Source organism: Taurulus bubalis (assembly GCF_910589615.1).
Source record: "Taurulus bubalis genome assembly, chromosome: 11".
Lineage (NCBI taxonomy): Eukaryota > Metazoa > Chordata > Actinopteri > Perciformes > Cottidae > Taurulus > Taurulus bubalis.
This window is the reverse complement of record NC_136599.1, coordinates 6,581,028-6,602,490: the sequence shown is the minus strand read 5'-3', so window position 1 is coordinate 6,602,490 and position 21,463 is coordinate 6,581,028. Positions and strand designations below refer to the sequence as shown.

The following is a 21,463-nucleotide window of genomic DNA, read 5'->3' as shown; positions in this document are numbered from 1 at the left end:
AAGGAAGATGACTGCGGCGTTTCTCTTATTTCTCGCTCCTGTAGGATACCTTGAACGCATCTTTACTGGCAGACAGCGAACAGATAAACAGACGGATGGACGTCCTCTCACAATAATCCGACACCTGCTGTAGGATCTGTGTTTGGGGTCAACAGAGAATCTCTGTCCAAACAGGCAGTCAGCCGCCCGATATCCCCATCTTTAAGTCGCCATGGCAACCTCAGCCTGTGAGGAGGCTGCACAGACCTGACCCTCAACTTTCACCAACACCACTCACTTGCTATGTAAGCTCAGTGGGATTTCTAAAATGAAACCGTTCCCAGCAAAAAATGGAGAGAAAAAAAAGAAAAACCCAGCAGCGGAAAGCTTCTTTTTTTTATCTACTAACTGATAATAAAAAAAAAAGTAATTCCATTAAGTTATTCGAGGGAGAAAAATCATGAGAAATAATTTATAAGAGACAATCGTTTACAGATGCAAATCAATTTCATATCCATTTGTCACAGATTGTAATGCCTCTGTTTATAATTGCCTCCCTCTATCATTTACTGGTTGTGTGAAATATCGTTTGAAATTATTTTTCTCATTTTCAGCAGCTTCCAATTATTTTTGGAACGTTTCTCAAATGGCCTCAGATAGTTCTGCCATTTCAATTTGCACTCACTCATTCGCATCCGCAGTTTGTTTTTCTGTTTTTTTTTACTCCCTGTCTTGTTAAGAAAAGAATAAACTGTATCACTACAATGTGGGTTGTGTAAACACCTTTCAGCATCCCTCCACATTGCCAGCACCCTGAGTTCCTTTGTACATTGCAGCGACTCTTGACTGTGTTTGTGACTCATGAGTGCACTGTAATTGTACGACTGATTGCCTCCTGATGCTGCGTCCAGTTCTCTTGCTACATCCATTCACTCTGCCCTTCAGCTGCTGTCAATCAAACAACAATCCTCCTCCTTTTTTTATCATATAAAGGAATGTATTATGCATTATCGACACATACAAACATGTTGACATGGATGAGTGAACGTAGCTGGACTGAAAGTGTTGCGTCGTACATGTTTGCCGTTTGTGTCAATGCCTGCTGTTCTTTTCTTTCAGGACACAGCAGGAGAAACAGTTTCACCTGAGTGTTTATTCCACCCTAAACACACACACACACACACACACACACACACACACACACACACATCCATCTAACCAAGCAAAGAAACAAACACAGCGTGGGGCAATACAACAAGGATTGATTCCTTGAAACACAATATGCACGACATGAGAATGAACGGCTGAACGAACTATGGCTCATTCCTCCTGAAAGTAAAGTCTTTTTTTCTTTCAGTCTCTCCAAAAAGAATTAGCAATAAATGAAATGTAAGCTACGGATTAATCTTTAAAAAGAAGAAATAATTATACGACTACTTTTAATACTTATCTTCTAATATACTTTTACTGCCGTCTGCTTTTATGTAAAACATGATGAGGTCTTTATCAATAGAGGACTCATAAGAGTCGCTCATAAAGTTATATGCTGTTTAATGATTGCTGCCTGCAACTGCGGTAATGTTTTAATAAAAAGGATGCAGTCAAGCCTAAAGGTTTTTTTTTATCTGGGCGCTTGGGGTCAGCTTTTTGAACACAACATTGTATACTCACTTTTAAGTTGATGGCGGCCTTGTTAGTAAACTGCTGCTTACACAGAGCAACACAGTCTTTCTGGCCACCTGATGGATGTCAGACATACTGGATTCTCTTTTAGTTTTGGCTCCACAAACTCCTGAGGGAAACGTCCGCATATTAAGCTTCTAAATGCTCCGCTATGTTCACCAGCTAGCTGCTAACTTTGTCTGGCTGCAGTTTGGTGTTGAACAGGTGGTGCTCAGCGGGGTTTTTGGCACTTGAGTGTGATGATGCGGACAGCTGAGACTCTGTATAAACCTCTGAAAAGCTGACGGCAGCTGTGTGTTCAGCACTTTAAGGATTGCGGCTCAGTGGAGAGCAGGGTCATCCTTCAATCCGAGGATCTGCGGTTCGATCCCCGGCTCCACTAGCCCATGTCGACGTCTTCTTGGGCAAGACACTTAACCCCAAAATCAAAATTGCTGCCGTAGGGGTGCCTACAGTGTATGAATGTGTGTGAATGTTAGTTAGTCCTGATGGGCAGGTGGCTCCTCCCATCAGTGCATGAATGGGTGAATGATGTCATGTAGTGTTAAAGCGCTTTGAGTGGTCGGAAGACTAGAAAAGCACTGTACTGGTTCATTTACCCTTTCCACAATGTAATGTTATAAAAACATTGATTGTCGGCTTCAACACATTTTTCCTTAATTGAATTATACTCTGAAGTTGTTCAAATTAATTTGATGTTGTGGCTTTGTCAACTGTTGTATATCATACAGGGTTCGTGGTATTTAGTTCGACACGTTGACCTTTGCGTGTGCTGTCTGCTATCTTGCCTCTCAGCTGGAATCTTCCCTTGTCGTCGCTTTGAGATCGGCAAGGTAGCGACGGCGTGAATGCCGCGTGTTTGGGTGTCTGAGTTGCACCATCTGCGAAAAGAATTAATCTCTCGGTATTCAGCAACAGCATGTGACGGGCTGGGAAATCTAAAGCCTCAGCGGATTTCTCTCAGCGGAGTGTGAAATTTGTCACATGGAGGCGGTTCACTACAGGGAAAGAGCCGCAGGGCCTTTCCCCTCCCCCCCCCCTGACAGTTTTCCCGCCCTCTAAACTGCACCAAAAAAAAAAGTGACAGCAGTCCCGTAATGAATGCATTAATTAATTGAGGTTCGTTCTACCTTTGCCGGGTGGTATTTTGGGAATAGCTAAATGAAAGTGATGAAAGAGGCTTGTTAGCTCCTCTCCAGCAGCACCCATATCTGTCTTTTGATGTTTCCTATCTAATGAGGGTGATGGCTCCTTCTCCGCTGTTGGGATGCAGGTGATCAAACTGGCTGCTAAACAAAAAGCTTGTGGGCTGCAGTGACTCTTCCTGTCCGGTTTCCAACCGGGGGGCCGATCTACTGTACGAGCCGGTCCCTGAGGAGCTCAACTACGTTATTACAGCCACTCAGATGTTGAATCATGGAGCTATTCCTGAAATAAATCTACGAGTACTCTATTGTGCAACTGAGCTGTAAGTGTGTGCGTGTGTGTGTGTGTTTATAGGGTTGTTCTAAAAAGGAATGGAGATGTATGTATGTCACGCATCATCCGTCAGAGCAGCCCCATTGTGCATCCCTGCATGTATGTTTGGTGTTACCCTCTGACATATTACCATATGTCTATACATACTTACGGTCTTCATCTCGCCTTAGAACATGCTGTGTTTTACTTATTTATGTGGCTTTTTTCCCCCCTCAGGAAGCCGCCTAGCTGCTGCACAGCATTTCCTTTTGTCGAGCTCTTCCAGCACACATTAGGAGCCCCTTCCCCGTCACTGCACCTCAGCACCACTGTGAGGAACGGGGTCGGGGAGTCTGTTAAGCGGATTTGACTTAACTTAAGGGGGGGATAAAAAAAAGTCATTAAAAGTAACTTTAAGCATGATACACAATTTAATTAAGCGAGTGAAGTCGGTATCGATTTCAGTCAGCGTAAATTATGAGAAAAGTCCGGATGAATGTGCAAAGTGAAACATGCAATTTGCAGAGCCTTCTGGGGCCATTAGAGAGTTCAAGGTGTCAGGTGAAATGACAGCCTCTTGGCTTTCCTAAATGAATTTCCCTCCACCCTGCGGGAAGGTGATTATGGCTCATTATCATACAATGCATATTATTAGACATGCACTGAGGAGACAACCGCTCAAATTTAAATATTCAAATGGTCACACGTATGGTGACAGACAGACTGACTGACATTTACACACATGCACACTGTCGCCAACAAACATCTACCCAAAGTAGGCCAGGAATATTTCATCAACCACAGATTACAGCTAATAAATATGTCATTCACAGTTAACCTTTTGTCTTGGGCTCTGCAGCCAGACAGACACGCAATTATCTGTCTCTGGTGATTAATCCAAACTCACCTGAACGACCCATCCATTATTAATCTCATAGAGATTATTTATCTTCATATCATCCATCTGGGCTATGGTGGAGAGTTAGTTAGCCTCTAGCAACAGATGAGATAATGATAAAACAATGTATGCATGTTAAAATACATACAACGTATTTGTCAGAAAACGTGCGACAGAAGCATAGAAATTATTTCAGTCCTAGTTTATTTGGTTTCTGTGGCTTGATTGACGTTTTTGTAGCAATTTTTTTTCTTTGTCTGAACTTTTTTGTCACAGACATTCGTTTATGAGGCGGCTGTGGCTCGGGGAGAGAGAGCGGGTTGTCGAGGTGTCCTTAAGCGATGCACTGAACCCTAAACTGTTCCCAAAATGTGTGCTCCTTAAATGCTTAGGATGGGTTAAATGCAGGGGGTCATATTTCATACAATTTACACACATGCATACTGTCGCTACCAACAAATATCTACCCATAGTAGGCCAGAAGTATTTCATCAACAACATATTACAGCTAATAATATGTCATTCATAGATAACCTTTTGTCTTGGGCTCTGCAGCCAGACGGACACGCAGTTGAAATAATTAATTAGTTTCTCAAAGTTTGGAACACACAAACACATTTTTCAGGTCATGTGAGCTGACTCCACCCACCACAGGTGTACTCAAGATGATGTTGGGCACAAATTATTATTAGTGCGGTGAGGTTATTTATTTGCATTCTTCACAAACTGTATAATGAATACATTTTATTGGGAATATCATTTGGAAAAATTAGCTGGTTGCAGAATAATTAGCACATGTGCAAGAAAACCGGAGAGAAAAAACTGGCCTTTCGTGTCTGATCGAAATGACAACAATAATGTGTCTATTTGACTGTCTTTCACATTCATTTGCAGTTTTTATTGAGTTTTTTTGGGTAACTTCTAACCTAGTTTTAGCCTCTTTTTTGGTCTTGTGTTTTAATCAACACTGCTGTAGAGAGCATCCTGACAGGGAACAGCACAAAGTGGTTTGGGACCTTAAGGCACTGCAGTGGGTGGTGCGGTGACATTACAGGATGGAAGCAAAAAAAAACATCGCCCAGGACACCAGCAGCCCCAACAATGGCCTCTTCATCACCGCTGCACCCTGGAGGCAAGCTTAGAGAAGACGAGGACACGTTCCTTTTCCTCAGACTGTCAGACACCTTTGCGTCGACCTTCCTAAGCACCAATATCATGTCTGCTTTATTAGAAGTCTCAAATTCATGTAATCGTGTCACACTCTTTTCATCTATTACATTGTTTTTGAGTCACACACGCATATTCTATTTTGCACAATCTAGACTTTGCACTTGACACATAAGAATTTAATCCCAGTTAACCCTGCTGTCTGCTACTTTAAGCGCCCTCAGCTGTAGTACGGCCTTGACTGGGCCCGGGGCTGTTTATCCCTCGATGTTTACTCAGCTGTGCGTGATGAGAGTGCGGCTGCACACTGGAGCTATAAGGCTGCTACTGTAGCCGCCGCTGTAATGGCCTCTCTGCCGAGCGTGGGTTCTTGCACACGACTGGCACAAGCAGGCGGGCCGGGCAGGAGATTTGTAGGCGACGGTGAGGATTGAGACATGCAGAGGAGTTTGGCACGAGGGATGGAGAGAGAGAGGAAGGAGAGGCTGTGATGATGCTGAGATTAATGATACATGTCACAATTTGCAAGCAGTGCAAGTACTTTCAAACTGCCATCGAGCTATTTTGCTTTATATAATTATATCGTATAAAAAAATGTAGCGTGCGACCGCGTCACATAACTGGCTGATGGTGGATGTCTCGGCCCTCCGACGCAGCCATTTACCATCTCACTTCACTCTGCTTTTGGTCACTTGAGAGAGAATAAGAGAGGAGGCTGCTAACTGCGAGAGCCTCTATCGAAAATTGAACAGCTCTGAATGAATGTGAACTGACAATTCTAAGACGTTTATGTCGCCCATCCAAAAGCACAAGAGCGTTTCCATTATTCACAGAGAGGCTCCTGCAGTGCAGGAATCTGAAAGTATCATTTTTCAGTCTTTATTTCAAGTTGCTTTTGACCAGAAATGTCCCTCTCTCTTCATTTCGGGGAAAGGCAGGTGGGAGGAATCGCAGGGAACCTTCCCTCAGGGCGTTATTTCCTCTCAGCGGGTGGTGCTACTGCAAGTCCATCCACCACGGAGACCAGGGATTGCATTTAACCAACAATTAGTTGTCCCCAGAGACAGATAGCGGCCCCGCAGGCTGTGCTGCTGCCGCTTGATCAGCTATTATGTTGTTTTGTTGTGACTTTCCCCCGTTTTTCCTCGGGAAAAGTTTCGCTTTAATTCTCTACTGATTTGGACCCCAGTGTGCCTCATCCATTAAAATGAGTTTAAGTGTCAGTGCTGTTTTTACTGCTGATTAATCATTTTCTGGATTTATTCACTTATCATTTGGACTGAAAAACACCAAAACGTGTTATTGAGGTTTCTCAGGGCCAACGGTGACAAATTTTCTAAAACCCAAATATGTTGATTTTATGTTGATTGACTAACTGATTTATCGACGAATTGTTTTAGCCCTAAACGTGTTGAAAGTTGACTTTCTTCATAAATCATTTACTAATTCTGTGTGAAGAGTTATTATCCACTATATCAGAAGTGATGTACGTTTACTGCAGTAACTTTATCCCCTCTAACCTCTCTTCTAACTAGACTTCTAGTATTTCTGACTTTATTAGCCAGACAACTTATACTGTTAAAGTGGAGGACACATACGCTCGATACAGTTGTGGAAGTTAACTAATTATATTTACTCAAGCACAGTAAAATGTTCAGGTAATTGCATTTATATTTTCTGATGCTTTATACTTTAAAACAACATACGTTTCACTCCACTGCATCACTGATTACTTTGTTAACAGATGTTTATAAATCACAATATATTTGTTAAATGTTAATTTTCTTTGCAAATAAGAAATGTCTAGTTTGGGACTCCTTGTCGTGTTTCAGATGTGTATGAGATATCTATAATAATTGAATCCATCGGCGCCATTTTTCTGCAGAATGAATACTTTTACTTTTAATATTTAAAGTACCTTTTGCTGTTCATACTTCTGCACTTCAGTAGGCGTTTTAATGCAGGACTTTCACTTGTAATGGAGTATTTTTAAATGGTTGTCTAAGTACGTTGACTGGTAAAGGATGTGAATACTTTCATCCTCGTTATGCATCCATACATGCTAAACACAACCTCTTCTCTCACCTACTGGATGGAGAGGTCTTATATTGTATCACCTGGCAGATTCAACCCATATCTCAAATTCACTTTGTCATGCTGTGATAGGTCAGCACAGTCTTGATTTTCAGATAGAGGCCGTTCTCTGAGGCATATATAACTTAAGCGAATACACACTTCCATTTTTCTTCATATGATATGCTCCCCGCTCTCCTGAGGTGCCCCTTGCCCGGCGCTATGATGCTATCGTCTCTGAAGGTGATAGGTACTGAGAGCCCGGACGGTGTCTGAGAATAGGACGAGCGAGGAGGAGGACTGTCTCTACTGGCCTGTGAAATATTCATCAAATGAAGCAAGGGACGGGTGGGGAAGTGCGGCGGGAGTCCACAGGGGAAAGAACATCATAGCTCGGGAGACACAAGGGAGGGAAGAGTGATGCCGACCAGGAAGGGAATGTACTGTAGGAGGGAAATATTTTTTTATTGTGTGGGGGTTGGTGGTTTAAATCCCAAATGTGATAGATAGAAAATCCCCTCACAACAGCGGAGGAGGTTCTTTATGATGTTTCATCTATCAAGCAGCAGGTACAGTTAGACAGAGACGGATGATGGTCTCCTTGAATTATTGAATTCTGACATTTAAACTGATTTCTGACTCTTTTTCCTCGAGCACTGGAACGGTTTAGCTAACAGCTCATGTCTGCTGTTTTCTCCTCTGTTGTCAATCACTTCAGGAGGACGTTCCTCTGCACCGATCAGGTGCTCGTTACACGGCGCTGCCCCGCGGCCGGCATCGCCCCGAGGTGTCATCCAACAGTCAATGCTTCGGTCGTGATGGTCTTGATTTGCATGATCAATGCTCACTCATTATTTTGACTTTGTCCTCCAGAAGAAATACAATTCTGCCAATTCTGCCAAATATTCAAAGGGTAAATTGGCTGTGAAGACAAAAGCCTGATATTATTCCTGAAGATAATCCCCAACAAATACAGTATTTAGTTGCTTTTGCTAAAAAAACTAGCCCTGCTTTTGTTTTAGACAGGCGTCAAATGACAGGCGTCAAATGTCTCAAGAAATAGATACAAAAAGTTAAGGAATCACCAAGGTTATACAAGTCATCCTGAGGGGAACATCTGTATGGAATTTCACTGCAATAAATCCAGTAGTTGACATTTAAATAAAAAAATGTGGTTCTAAAGAAAAAGTCAGGGGTCACAAAAAAAAGTTTCATCCTCTGGGGACCATGAACACCTGTGCATAATTACATGGCAATACATCCAATAGTTGCTGTTATATCTGCAGTGGTTTGTCAGTGGAGAAAGGCCTCTGGTCTTCTCTCTGATTAAGAGAAGGGCTTTCTGTATGAAGCCTTTTAGTGATATTATAGCCCTGCGGTTCACTTCTACCTATTCTATTTTTGACTTCTTTATTTTGACCATCAGTGCTGATTTCATGTTCAGGGCATCATTATCACACACACACACACACACACACACACACACACACACACACACACACACACACACACACACACACACACACACACACACACACACACACACACACACACTCCACTGTGCCTGTGGCTTTCAATTCCCTGCCTGTAGTTTATTTCCTCTGTGGAGAGAAAAGACTGTTTATTAGCGTGGTGAGTAAGCTCTTCATTTTAGAACCAAACAGAGGAAGGAGGCGTGGTGGTGTTTGGCTCATGATGATTTTATTCCTGAATTATGTGTAGCTTTGTGCTGCAAACTCTAGTGATCTGACTCCAAGATCCCCCATCTGAAGAGTGTAAACTGTAATTAGTCATCAGTCCACACTGACGCTTGTATCTTTGCTGCTTTCCTTTGGTTTTAACGCACATGAGCAGGCTGTCTGAATAATCATGCACTCAGTTGTTGACTGAAATATCACAGCAGCTATTGGCTGAATTGTCTACGACATTTCGTACAAACATTCACGGTTCCCCAGGCGATGTATCTTATTGATTTTGGCTGATCATCGCTGTATTGCCATCATGAGGTTGACATTTTTGGGTTTCCAGTGAAATACCTTCATTGTAGGACCGGGCAATACGACCAAAATCTCCTCTCCAGATATTGGTCATGTCACATCTAGATAACGATATATCTCACAACGTTTTCTGGTTATTGAATAAATAAATGGTGTATATACTTCACTGAAGTACTGAATATGTTCTCATTGAATTAAGAACTTTAGTGCAAAATGGTCAGCTTTTCTGAGAAATTTCAAAAAGATTGTGGTTGTTACTATCCTGTTGAGACGACATACTTGTGTATCATCATCTCGATTAAATGTGTTGATAAATGTTCACATTTAATTATCGTGGAGCCCTACAAAATTGCCATGAAATATGGTACAGATATAAAAAAAAAATGAGATTTTTAGATAAAAATAAATACTCAATTACCCATACCTGTTTAGCTCGTAACAAGATATTCATGAATAATAAACACATAGACAGAAGATTATAACTTGAGAAATGTATTTTGTGACTAGAGCGTAGCATGTTAACATGCACGCTTAGATGGTGACCATGGTAAACTTTGATCTTTGATAAGTAATGTGGGTTTCTTCTAAATTAAATAGAATTATAACATAGCAGTGGCAGGCCGTGGATTTGGCAACTACCTGCCGTCTGTTTAGTTTAACAGCTGAGCCCAGGGTGAGAATGAGTTTGACACCCCTGTTAAACTGGTTCTCTGTTCACTTTCCCCTGAAAATACTGGTAGAAAGAAACATTATTATGTCACAAAGTGGGAACCCGGATCTCTATGTAAACCAGCAGCAATTTAAGCTCAGATTCGTTTAGACTCCAGTTCGTCAAGTCACGGGTCACCATGTCTGAGGGGAAGCTGTTCATCGGGGGACTGAGCTTAAAAACCGAAGAAGCGACTGTGAGAGAGGCCTTCAGTAAATATGGAGCCATCTCAGACTGTGTTGTGTTCAAGGAGGGAGAAACGGGCATATCTCGCGGCTACGGCTTCGTGGTATTCGAGAACCAGGAGGACGCCAAAGAGGCCGAGAAGGGCCTGAACGAGACGGACATGGACGGGCGCACCGTCACCGTGCAGCCAGCGAATGCCCGCGGAGACTACAGCGGCTTCGGAGGCTACGGCGGCCGCGGAGGCTACGGCTACGGCGACCGCGGAGGCTACGGCTACGCCGGCGGTGGAGACTCTGGTCAAGACTAATAATTCGAGCATCTTAAGAAAAGAAATGTACTCTTGAGTTTTTTATGTTCATTCCTCAAATAAACCATGCTACCAATTCCAGTGTATTCCTCAAAGGTGGTTTTGTTAACTGCGGTTGAGTCGGAGGCCCAATACCCATGTCCCCCCTAAACCCTCAAAACCTGAACCCTCTGGGACTTACTGACGTCACCTGCTAACTGGTTGAGTGTGAGAGGCTTTAGGGCTGAACTGGTGTAAATATGAATGGGTTGTGATTGATCATAAAGTAACATGGAGACAACATATTGAATGTATAAATGGTAAAATGTCAAAGTCAAAAGCAATACTGTATAAATGTAGAGATTTACTAAATTCTAAGGCCTTGCATATAATTTATTGCTCACTTATAATTCCATATATATCTTATTGTGTGGAGGTCAACCTATAAAACATCTATAAATTCAACAGTCTTGTTACAAAAACAGGCGGTATGTATCATGAATAATGCTGGTTACTATGGTTATTATGAGCACAAAAATCCATTGTTTGTCAGATCTCATGTTATAAAACGTAATGGTTTGGTATATTATAAAATAATGCAGACGTTGCACAGAGCTAAAGCAAAGTCACTGCCAGACTGTGTACAAAGGTTGTTTTCAACACATGAGTGTAAATATGATTCAGGAGATATTTGTAAGTTTACTGTACAAAAAGCTAAAAAAGGGATTAAAAGAAGATTCATTTCTATTGTAGGAGTTCAATTATGGAACAACACTAACATGAATGTAAGAATGGTCAACTAATTTATGGTTACATGTTATATGTGGACACACGGCACTGAAGGCCTAGGTCGAAAACGCACGGCCCGCCACTGGTAAACAGTATACTCGTTTAAAATGATTATTATTAATTATATTAGCGTTGTGATTGTGAGCGTTTTAGCATGCCGATGTTCATCTTTTCTAAATGCAGCCGCACAGAGCTGCTGGCGTGGCCGTCCACTGTTAGTCTTATTAATATGAATCCCTTCATTTATTTCCATAAAGTTTATTCATGTATGAAGGCACCCAGTTTTTCCAGGTCAACTGAAATCCTCGTCAGATAAAGAGTCGGAAATTACACAAGCTGCACAATAAGATGCAAAAAAAAAAGATGTGGATGTGTTTTAGTGCCGGTCATCAGGGGCCGCTGGCTGCTCGCTGTTGCATTTAAACAGCATTTTTACCAGAGATAGCTGTTTAAGCGTACAGCATAATAACAGTGAAAGTGTTGGCACTTAACGGAGACGGCTTTAAAATCTTTAAAAACGTCCCCGTAAAACAACAGAGCACTAATGGAGTGAACTTCCCGGGCTGAGACATCTTTTAGCAGCTCACAGGTTTCCAGACTTGGCTAAATGGACGAGAACGTGCATGGATTTGTGTTTCAGGGATTCTTTCAGAAAACCTGATGTGGCTCTAAAAACAGATATGTATAATTATGTGCATAATGATTAATTTCAGCAGAGCTATGGTGAGTGCTTTTCAATACATGGGAAATTGTGTCTGATTGACAGCTTTATTGATCAGAGCTCAGGAGATTATACTCTTTTTAAAGTGCAATCAGTAAGTCATTTATTAAATTCTGTGGGAAAATGAGGATTGATTTTCTGAAGTGCACCGTCACAGTAAAAGAGTGATAAAAGCATCCACGGGTCACAATTAACAAGCAAACTCAACTTTCAGAAATCAGAATCTCTCTTCGCCACCTATCTCTTCCTTTGTGCTCCGCATGATTTCTGCTGCAAAAAGCCTTTTTCAAATGTGCACAATCATTTATTAACTCTTCATAACAAGCCGAACAAGCCGCGTGCATTCTGTGCATTATACATGCTTGATGTTTCCCTTCTTCTCTATCACATCAGCTATTCAACAAGAGGCAGGTCGCAACTGTTAGGCAACATCACCTCACGTCAGCGTATCAATCGAGATGCCGGTTAACATCATGCTCCCGTCATACACATGGTTTTTACATTTATGTAATGGTTTATGTATTTATAAAGTGCGGCAAGTGCAGCCGCTGTGTGATCTGACACATTTGTGCTTTCATTTGTGGAGAAAGGGAAGAGCCTCTCTGACAGCTGGGTTAGTTCTTACAGATGCGTAACGAGCCAGCAGGGTTCACGGATTAATAAGTGTGAGCGAACGTGTGCAGTGAAGGCCACCGGCAGCGGGTTGATGAAAGAAGTTAGCAAAAGAACGAATGGAGAGTTTCAATGAGACGCTGATGATTGTCAGCCATGCTAGCTGCGTATGTGGATGACAATGCCAGTCTGTCCAGACTAAAATATCTCAAATCATGGCCCACAGAGGATGAACCCTCAGGACTCTTTTGATCCTGACTTGCTGCAGCATCAGGTCAACACTCAAGTCTGTGGCCTAATAGCCTCGGCGGTACTTTAGGTTTAATATGACAAATGTTAGCATGCTAAGCTAAGCTGGGGCTCTTGGTGAGCATTACCCTTAAACATTAGATTTGAGCATTTAGCTAAAGCAGGTTAAATAACGGTTACGCACCAACAAAACGTGTTTGTACAAGATCAATAAAAAGTGTTTATAGTTCGTTTGAAAGGCCGCACTCGCAGGCAGAGGGAAAAATTGGTCATCATAAGAGAGGGGAGGGGGAGACCATGAGTACGTGTTCTCTCCTGGAGGGAATTTGTAGTGTTGCGCTTGATTGTTCCGATGAAATAGTTGCATAACAAAGTAGTTTGAACCCTTTCTCACCTTCACGCCGCTAGCTAGTCGCGGCGTGAGGCGGGTGTGTTTGTTGATTAACCTTGCAAACGTCCGGCTCATAAGTCCTGTTCACGTGAAACAAACATTCCCTCTCAAAGAAACGCTGACAAACACCTCCAGGGTTGTCAGTGTGTGTGTGTGTGTGTGTGTGTGTGTGTGTGTGTGTGTGTGTGTGTGTGTGCGTGTGCGTGTGCGTGTGAATGTGTGCACACTATTGTTTGTTGCTCGGCGTGCATTCCAATCAGGTCGATGTCTAGCTCCAACAGCTAGCCGTCTCTAACTGACTGCATGATAGAAGGCTGAAATGTTCAAATTGCCCGTGGCGGGGCCCAAACTCCTTCTCCACAATTACTTGGTTGGTTTGTTCTTTCTAATCTTAGATATGTCATTCTGTCCCATAACGCTGAACAATAGCCTGCTCCGAGCGCTAGCAGCTAACCTCCCACTTCCCTCTCCTCCCCCATCTCTCTTTCTGTCCCTTTCGCTTTACGTCCCTGCTCTCCGTTTCTCCTGACTCTCCCACTCTCCCTTATTCTCCCTTCATGGATTATGTGACTCATAGTACACTAAACACTCTAGTGAAAGATTTGCTCTTTGCCAGAGCTCAATATTCATCCGTCTATTTACTACCGTGCACTCGTGGCTGTTTAAAAATGTCACGTGGGCTTCTGCTGGTATCTCACACAGCTTTCCATCTCACATCTTGGCTTTCCTTTAAAAATCGAAGGCCACATTCTTACTGGCTGGGATGCTTTGTCTCCATGGTAACATCAGGTTCATTATAAAGTGCCATAAAGAACATGCAAGGGAATGTTAAATCCCTAAAGTGCTAGTCTACATCACCTCCTTGGTTTGATTGTGTAACCCGCAAACCTCTGAGGAGGACTTCCTTTAATCACTTTCCTCTAATCTCTCTCCTTTACTCATCCGCTCTTTTCTTTCCTCACCTCTTTCTCTTCCTGTCACACACACTATCTGTGTCGCACACACACACAAACACACATGTTCACACACCCAAAACAGAAAAAGTCAAACACTGCCCCCCAGTGGAAAAAGCATTGGTAAGAAAGTTTTGCAGAGCTAATAAAAAGAAATCTCTCTCTCTCTCTCTCTCTCTCTCTCTCTCTCTCTCTCTCTCTCTCTCTCTCTCTCTCTCTCTCTCTCTCTCTCTCTCTCTCTCTCTCTCTCTCTCTCTCTCTCTCTCTCTCTCTCTCTCTCTCTCTCTCTCTCTCTCTCTCTCTCAGGTCTTCACTCGCTACGGGAAGTGTTACACCTTTAACGCCGGCGGTGAAGGACGCCCTCCTCTCTTCACCACCAAGGGAGGAATGGGCAACGGACTCGAGCTCATGCTGGACATCCAGCAGGATGAATACCTGCCCATCTGGGGAGAAACAGGTGAGGCCTCACAGTGTGCGTGGGCGGGTCTCAATACCTCAGAGAGGGAGACTGCAGTGAGAGAAGAAGTATCTTTGACTTGAGTGAAAGTACTCCACTACAAAGTAGAAGCCCATCATTCAAAACCTTACTTCAGTTAAAGTTTGTAAGTATTCAGCAAAATGCACTTTGAGTATCAAAAGCCAAAGTACTCATTGTGCAGTAAAATGTTCCCGGTCAGTGTTTTACTACTGTTGCAGTAATGTTTATGTTGCATTTTAGTGCTGGAGACGTTTACGGTTGTGCTGATTTTAGTACTGTTGGCTAGTTTAATCTCCAGAAATGCATCTATGAGATCATATGTTTGTAGCGTCGCTTTCCTGCTTGAACCACGTTTCTAGAAAGTAAATATTTCATGAGCCCAGAACAACTGCCCTGTTTTCAGTTTTGTGATGATGCATTTTTCAGCTAAGGTTTTTTAAATAGTTTGTTTATCTTATGAAGAATTGTCTCAACCCATAAAGAAACATTTTAAACCTTCCATTTATTAGAAACATTCAAAATCAACAAATCTGGAGCTACATTGTTTTTACTGGATAGGAAGGCTATGAAAAATATTAACCTGAAAATATTGAGTAAAAAAGACAATATTTGCCTCTGAGGTGTAGTTTAAAGTATAATAATGCATTAAATACTCAAGTAAAGTACAATAACCTACATTTGTAGTACACTAGTTGAATAAAGGTAGGTACGCTCAGAGACAAAACTCTGGATTTATTGGTGAAACACATTTTCTCGGTGTGTTGCTCTGATTCAACACTCTTCATTTCGGCAGATGAGACTTCATTTGAAGCCGGGGTCAAAGTTCAGATCCACAGTCAGGACGAGCCGTCCTTCATTGACCAGCTCGGGTTTGGAGTAGCGCCCGGCTTTCAGACGTTTGTTTCCTGTCAGGAGCAGAGGGTACGACCTGATCATCTTTATACATGTGGCATTGTGTGATGATCACATCTGTTGTTGTCTGTCTTATGCACATTTCATTTTGGGTTTGTAATTTTGTAAAATTTTAAATAGTATATAGGTGGAGGCTTCAAATAAGCTCAGTTGGCTTTTTGCCTCTTCCTACACTGTGAATGAATATCACAGTTATTTTTGTTAATTTTTTTTAAATAAATAAATGGGACTGCTGGTGTTTCTTGTTGTGATACACGAGAATGCCCTTTAAAGTCAAATGTAATCTATATCACTATCACGATCTAATATAAATCTAATTGAGTTGTATTCTATATATCTGTATAAATACAGATATATAGAATACAACTCAATTTGATTTTGCTGTTTTACTCCTGTATTTGCATTCTGTTATAACTGGAAGCATCCTCTTTTTGACTCATGGCTGTTTTCTTCTTTATTTGCACTACTTTACCTTTAAGCCCCAACATTTTCAGTATACATTGTATTGGATTTTCTACAGTATATACTAACTAAAAGTGTCAGTCATAGTATTTATAAATGTGAAACCTGCTTGTGTATAATGAGTGATGTGTGTTTGTTGCAGCTGATCTATCTCCCTCCTCCCTGGGGAGACTGTAAGGTGACGGCGATGGATTCAGACTTCTTTGACACATACAGCATCACAGCCTGTCGCATCGACTGCGAAACCCGCTACCTGGTGGACAACTGCAACTGTCGCATGGTGCACATGCCTGGTAGGGATCTACCTCTCACTATAGTTACCAGTTACTAGACAGAGCACTGCTTACCGACTGTGTTGTAAAGGAGTCAAAATGACTGCACTGTGAATGTGTGTTGCTCTGACTGCAGGCGATGCTCCCTACTGCACCCCCGAGCTGTACAAAGAATGTGCTGACCCAGCACTTGGTAAGAAAAAAAAAGGCTTCGTCCACGTCTGGTCTGAATCTTGACGCAACAGATACAAAGAGCACACACACACACACACACACACACCATGACATTTCAAAGTCACGGCAGCATTGATCTGTTCGAAAGGTCAAACAGAGCTCTGGTTTTCTTCTCTGCAGACTTCCTGGTGGAGAGAGACAATGATTTCTGTGTGTGTGAGACGCCGTGCAACATGACCAGATACAGCAAAGAGCTGTCCTTCGTCAAGATCCCCAGCAAGGCCTCCGCCAAATATCTGGCAAAGAAATACAACAAGTCTGAGCAGTATATTAAGTAAGTAAAAATCGGCATTTTTGTGAAACGCAAACACTGTACGGAAGTAATTAATCATACATACATTGATTTTAGTGCACACATTTTCCAATCACACTGCATTATTTCTGCAGTGTTCAAATATTTAAACAAGATATGTTTTGCTTTAGAAGGGGGGGAAAAAGAACCATATATGTAAAAAGAAAAAAAGAAATCACATACATAATTAGATTATATTTGATTCATATTTTTCCTTAAAGACCGAACAAACCAAAAATGCTGATGTATTACAAAAAGAAAAGATGCATATTAATAATATAATAATCAGAGCAAATTAATAATGTAATACTTTACTCAAAGCAGTATATGAATATTTCATAAATGGTTTCACTAGAGTGTCGTAATATTATGTACAAGGATAATTTGTGAAATCAAAACTTCTCATACAAAGACATATTTTACAAAATTATCATTTGGTATCTGTTTTACTCACCAGCCTCCTTCTATGGCTGTATGATGTTATAGTTGTTGACAAATGCGTTAATTATCATTTATATCTGTGTACAACTACATTATATTGTGTTGTAAGCTATGAATTAAACGCCTATGAATGCTGAATAGTGTGACTCAAAGTAAAGTGTTACCTTAAGTGGAATAATAATGTTTTGACTCGCTTTCTTTTCTCCACAGAGAGAATATTATGGTTTTAGACATCTTCTTTGAGGCGCTCAACTATGAAACTATCGAACAGAAGAAAGCTTATGAAGTGGCCGGGCTTTTAGGTACATTAGTTTTATTATATGTGCTGTAGACGTTCTTTCTCTCTTCATGGTCCATGATGTTTTTCATCATCTTGAATCGTATTATTCCAGGTGATATCGGTGGTCAGATGGGGCTTTTTATCGGAGCAAGCATACTCAGCATTCTGGAACTATTCGACTACCTTTATGAGGTGAGAAGTGATTAGGTGCAAGAATAATCCTGCTGCATGTAAATATTACTGGAACATTGAGGACACTGAGGTCATGTATTTTTCTTTTCGGGAATGTGAAGGTTTTAGCATCCTTAGGGGAGCCAAAATGTACACAATTATGTTTTATAAGCAGATACCATTAAACTCATATTAAAATTTTTATAAATGTGGGCCAATATAAACAAAAGTTGTATTCCACTACATTTTTATTCCTTTGCATTTAGACCTTCATTGTGGGAAATAAAACATGCAAAAAACATATAATTGAATTGATAAGTGAATAAAATGTGAAAAAATATGTTGCAGGTTGTCGTGGTTGACTCTCTGTTTTCACCCCTCTCAGGTGATAAAGTACAAGTTGTGTCGCTGCTCCGATAAGAAGCACAAGCACAACAACAACAACAACGACCAGGGAACGGTCTTGAGCTTGGACGATGTCAAGTGTCACGTCAGTAACTTTCATTAGACGTGAGGAGGAGTCTCATGGACTTTGTTTCGTTGCGGTTTCCCAGGCTGCAGGAGCGAGCGGAGGAAAATGTCTTAACTGTGCCTGGAGAGGTTTGTGAGTACAGCATGTGGCTGAAGGGAGGAGAGGCCACACAAACAGATGAATACAAAAAAAAAAAAAGGTCAGACTAACTGCATGGTCATCTGTAAACAGCTTCTCAAGATAGTAAAAGATACAGTAGATGGGGGCATGAACTGAGCTGAGGTTCGTGTGTGTTCAGTGAATCAGCGTTAGGAATCCCAGCTGTGTGGTGGTGTTTTATCCGTCAATCTGAAGGAGCTCTTTGTAAAAAATAATGGATGTGACAGCTTTGTTTTCACTTACAAGATGTTATTTATTATTTTAATATGAATAAATATAAACTTTTTTTTATTGTATGTCAGTGCTGCACATTCTTTACCTTTTGCTTTCATCGCTGTTGTTCTTGACTCGTTCCTCTTTCTTTCCACCAACTCTCCATTTTTTTTTATATTCATGTCGTCCAACCTCATTTCATGACCGACGTCTTCCCTTGTTAAAACCTGAGCATTTTGCCAAAATACTGTACTACCTCATCTTGCAGGGTGACGGCGCCCTTAAGAATTTACAAGCCAGGCATTTGAATAATAAAACAAGTAATTTCCATGTATAGAAATGAGCAGAATAGGTTCAAGAAAAAAAAAATCTGCCCTTAAGGCGAGCCCATACTCATTTGCTGACATAAGCTACTGCTCACATCAGACCCAGTAAACAGAGTAGCCGCAAATTCTGTTCTTAACTGAATTTAGAATAGTTTTGAATAGAATACGCTTATTTGGAGAGAATTAGACGAGAAGACAGATACTATTCACTCTCTGTAAAATATGGCGTGACAGCCAGGAGATGGTTAGTTTAGCTTAGCACAAAGAGTGGAAACAGGTGGTAAACAGCTGGTCAGGTTGATACAAATGATAACTAAATCCACCTTTAAGTCCGAATCCGTAAAACCATGTGTGTCGTTTTTGCTGTAATTGGAATTGTTACCTTTGGACAGAGCCGGGCTAGCTGTTTCCCCCTGTTTTCAGTCATTATGCTAAGCTAACTAGCTGTAGACATTCTCCACTGGAAGCCTGTTTTTCCCAGAATGCTGATTTTTTGCTTTGAAACACTTTTAGTATTTTGAAGAACATACAACAAAATGAGCTAAAACAAGTATATTTTAACATAATAAAGAGATGGTTGGATACACACTAACAGCTAAATTAAATGTGCACGCACAGGTGTACAACCAGGTGCTACGTCCTGTATGGTTTAGCTTCAAATTCACATTCTATGGCAATCGCTGTATACATTTAGAGAAATTAAAAACGCATATTTCCTGGCAAGAGGCAAAAAAAAATAGACATTAATCTAAGGCAGTGTACATTTGTACATGTCGATGCTGTTATCTTCGGTGTTTGTTAACAGGGCAAGAAAAAACTAACGAGTATAAATATGTTGAATGTGTTTTATCATTTTCTAGGGCTCTGAGTTGCATGTAGCGCTGTACAGTAGGCGTCTTAAATGTGCTCCATCGATGAACAAGGTTATCCACAGTTTACGTCATCATCTGTCTGTGTGTTTGGTTGGATATGAATTTTTTTTATTAGTGTGTGTGTGTTTTTTTAACAATGTTCAGAAGCTGAAAAAGGAAAAAAATCCTAATGCGACCCTCATATCGAAAACACTGTATCTGTTATCAGTTAGTAAACATGTCGGCTCTGGCGGTGCATGTTCAATACAGTGTCTATTCTAACTCTGTTTACAAAAATCTAACAATATTCTGTTGGCGTTAATCTACTTGCACTCATTCCCATTGAGCTCAGTGTTTTCTTAACAGGAAATGGGAAATGTATAGGGTGTTGCTGTGTAGTGTTATTATCAAGCACAATCATACCATCAACTGCAATGTAATGTAAATATTGGACAATAATCTCATTGTAATTATGATAGTCTGATCTGTGTATTGTTGTACATGTTGTATTTATTTAATCTATTGCGTGTCTCTTTTTCTGTATATATGATTGTAGGTTTATTTATGAGAAGTATATTTATCAAATATTAAAGTATGAGGCTATTTCTATTCCTTTTGTTTGTATTGCTACAGTCACAGCTGCTTCAAATGTATCATCGGTAAATAAAAATGAACAGCTGGATTGTTGTTCTCAACAATGAGGTCATGCATCTCAATACAAGTCCTCCATTTTTTTAGACATTAAAAGATGACTATTCTAGTCTGGTGGTGTATAAAATACAATGGCCTTTAAGCAGTTGTTATATTAAAGATGAAATGAGAACTTTACAGTAGTTAGAATTTTTTGTACAGATGTTCTGTTCATTTTTGACAAATTCCCATCAGATTTTGTGCAGACATTCATGGTTCCCAGATGATGTACTTAATTACTTTAGTAACCCTCTGACTTTTCCTCTAGTGCCACCATGAGGTTAACATTTGTAGATTTGAGTTTGATTTTTTAAACAAGTTTTGGAAAGATTAGAAATTCATGTTCCCCTCAAGATTAATTGTAATGACTTTGGTGATCTCTTCATGTTTTATTACGTGCCATCATCGGCATAACGACATTCCCATCAGCCTCGGTTGTACTTCGTGTTGAGATGGCACAGTGACTGCAGCCTTTTTAGAGCGTATTACTTCATTAATATATAGTGGCTTATATATATAAGCCACTGATGTAATCTAACAAGGAAAGTGAAGGTTGAACCACAAATAAAAACGTGCAGTCGGAGTGAACGTAGAGCTACCGAAATGTAAACAGCATTGCAATATTTGACTTCATGATACTAATGTGTGTGGTGGTGGAGACATAATTATGAAAACGCTGGGCTCAAAACTCAATAATGTCAGCTGGATTTTGTTCAAAGAAACCAGACTGATGAATCAGGAGTTTTGTTACTTCCTACTCTTGGTTCCAACTCTTATGCAACACATTCCCCTTTTGTGTGAGTCCTCTAGACCAAATAATTTCTCCCACAGTGAACTTTTTTTCTTTTTAATGTGCCAGCTATATTCTATTCAACACAGGCTCCATCCTGTGAGCATAGACTGTGGAGAGAGAAATAAAGCAAGAAGAATGCATATAATAGAAAGAGTTGTAGTACTCAAGTCAAGGCAAAGCCACAGTGCTTTCTTTATTAAGTTAAAGTAGTATTACAATACAATAAAAACAATATTACATTACAAGTAAAAGTCCAGCAATGTAGC

At 40.8% G+C, this 21,463-nt stretch overlaps 2 protein-coding genes across 2 annotated transcripts in view; both read left to right on the top strand.

Annotated features, from left to right (window-relative positions):
* LOC306744255 (acid-sensing ion channel 1-like) overlaps nt 1-18,213 on the top strand; it is a gene marked incomplete at its 5' end in the record, with an annotated part of 43,253 nt that extends 25,040 nt beyond the window's left edge. The window contains 8 exons of the mRNA XM_079226864.1: nt 14,458-14,608; nt 15,423-15,550; nt 16,146-16,296; nt 16,412-16,468; nt 16,630-16,783; nt 17,453-17,544; nt 17,635-17,714; nt 18,079-18,213. Of these exons, the coding sequence (XP_079082990.1) occupies nt 14,458-14,608; nt 15,423-15,550; nt 16,146-16,296; nt 16,412-16,468; nt 16,630-16,783; nt 17,453-17,544; nt 17,635-17,714; nt 18,079-18,201 (936 nt within the window). The 3' untranslated portion in view covers nt 18,202-18,213. The remainder of the gene's footprint in view (nt 1-14,457; nt 14,609-15,422; nt 15,551-16,145; nt 16,297-16,411; nt 16,469-16,629; nt 16,784-17,452; nt 17,545-17,634; nt 17,715-18,078) is intronic.
* On the top strand, nt 10,104-10,457 carry LOC306743828 (cold-inducible RNA-binding protein B-like; the record flags this gene model as incomplete). Its single annotated transcript, XM_079226392.1, has 1 exon — nt 10,104-10,457. One exon carries the CDS (start codon nt 10,104-10,106, stop codon nt 10,455-10,457), a length of 354 nt encoding a protein of 117 aa, XP_079082518.1.
* Nucleotides 18,214-21,463: the final 3,250 nt, after the last annotated feature.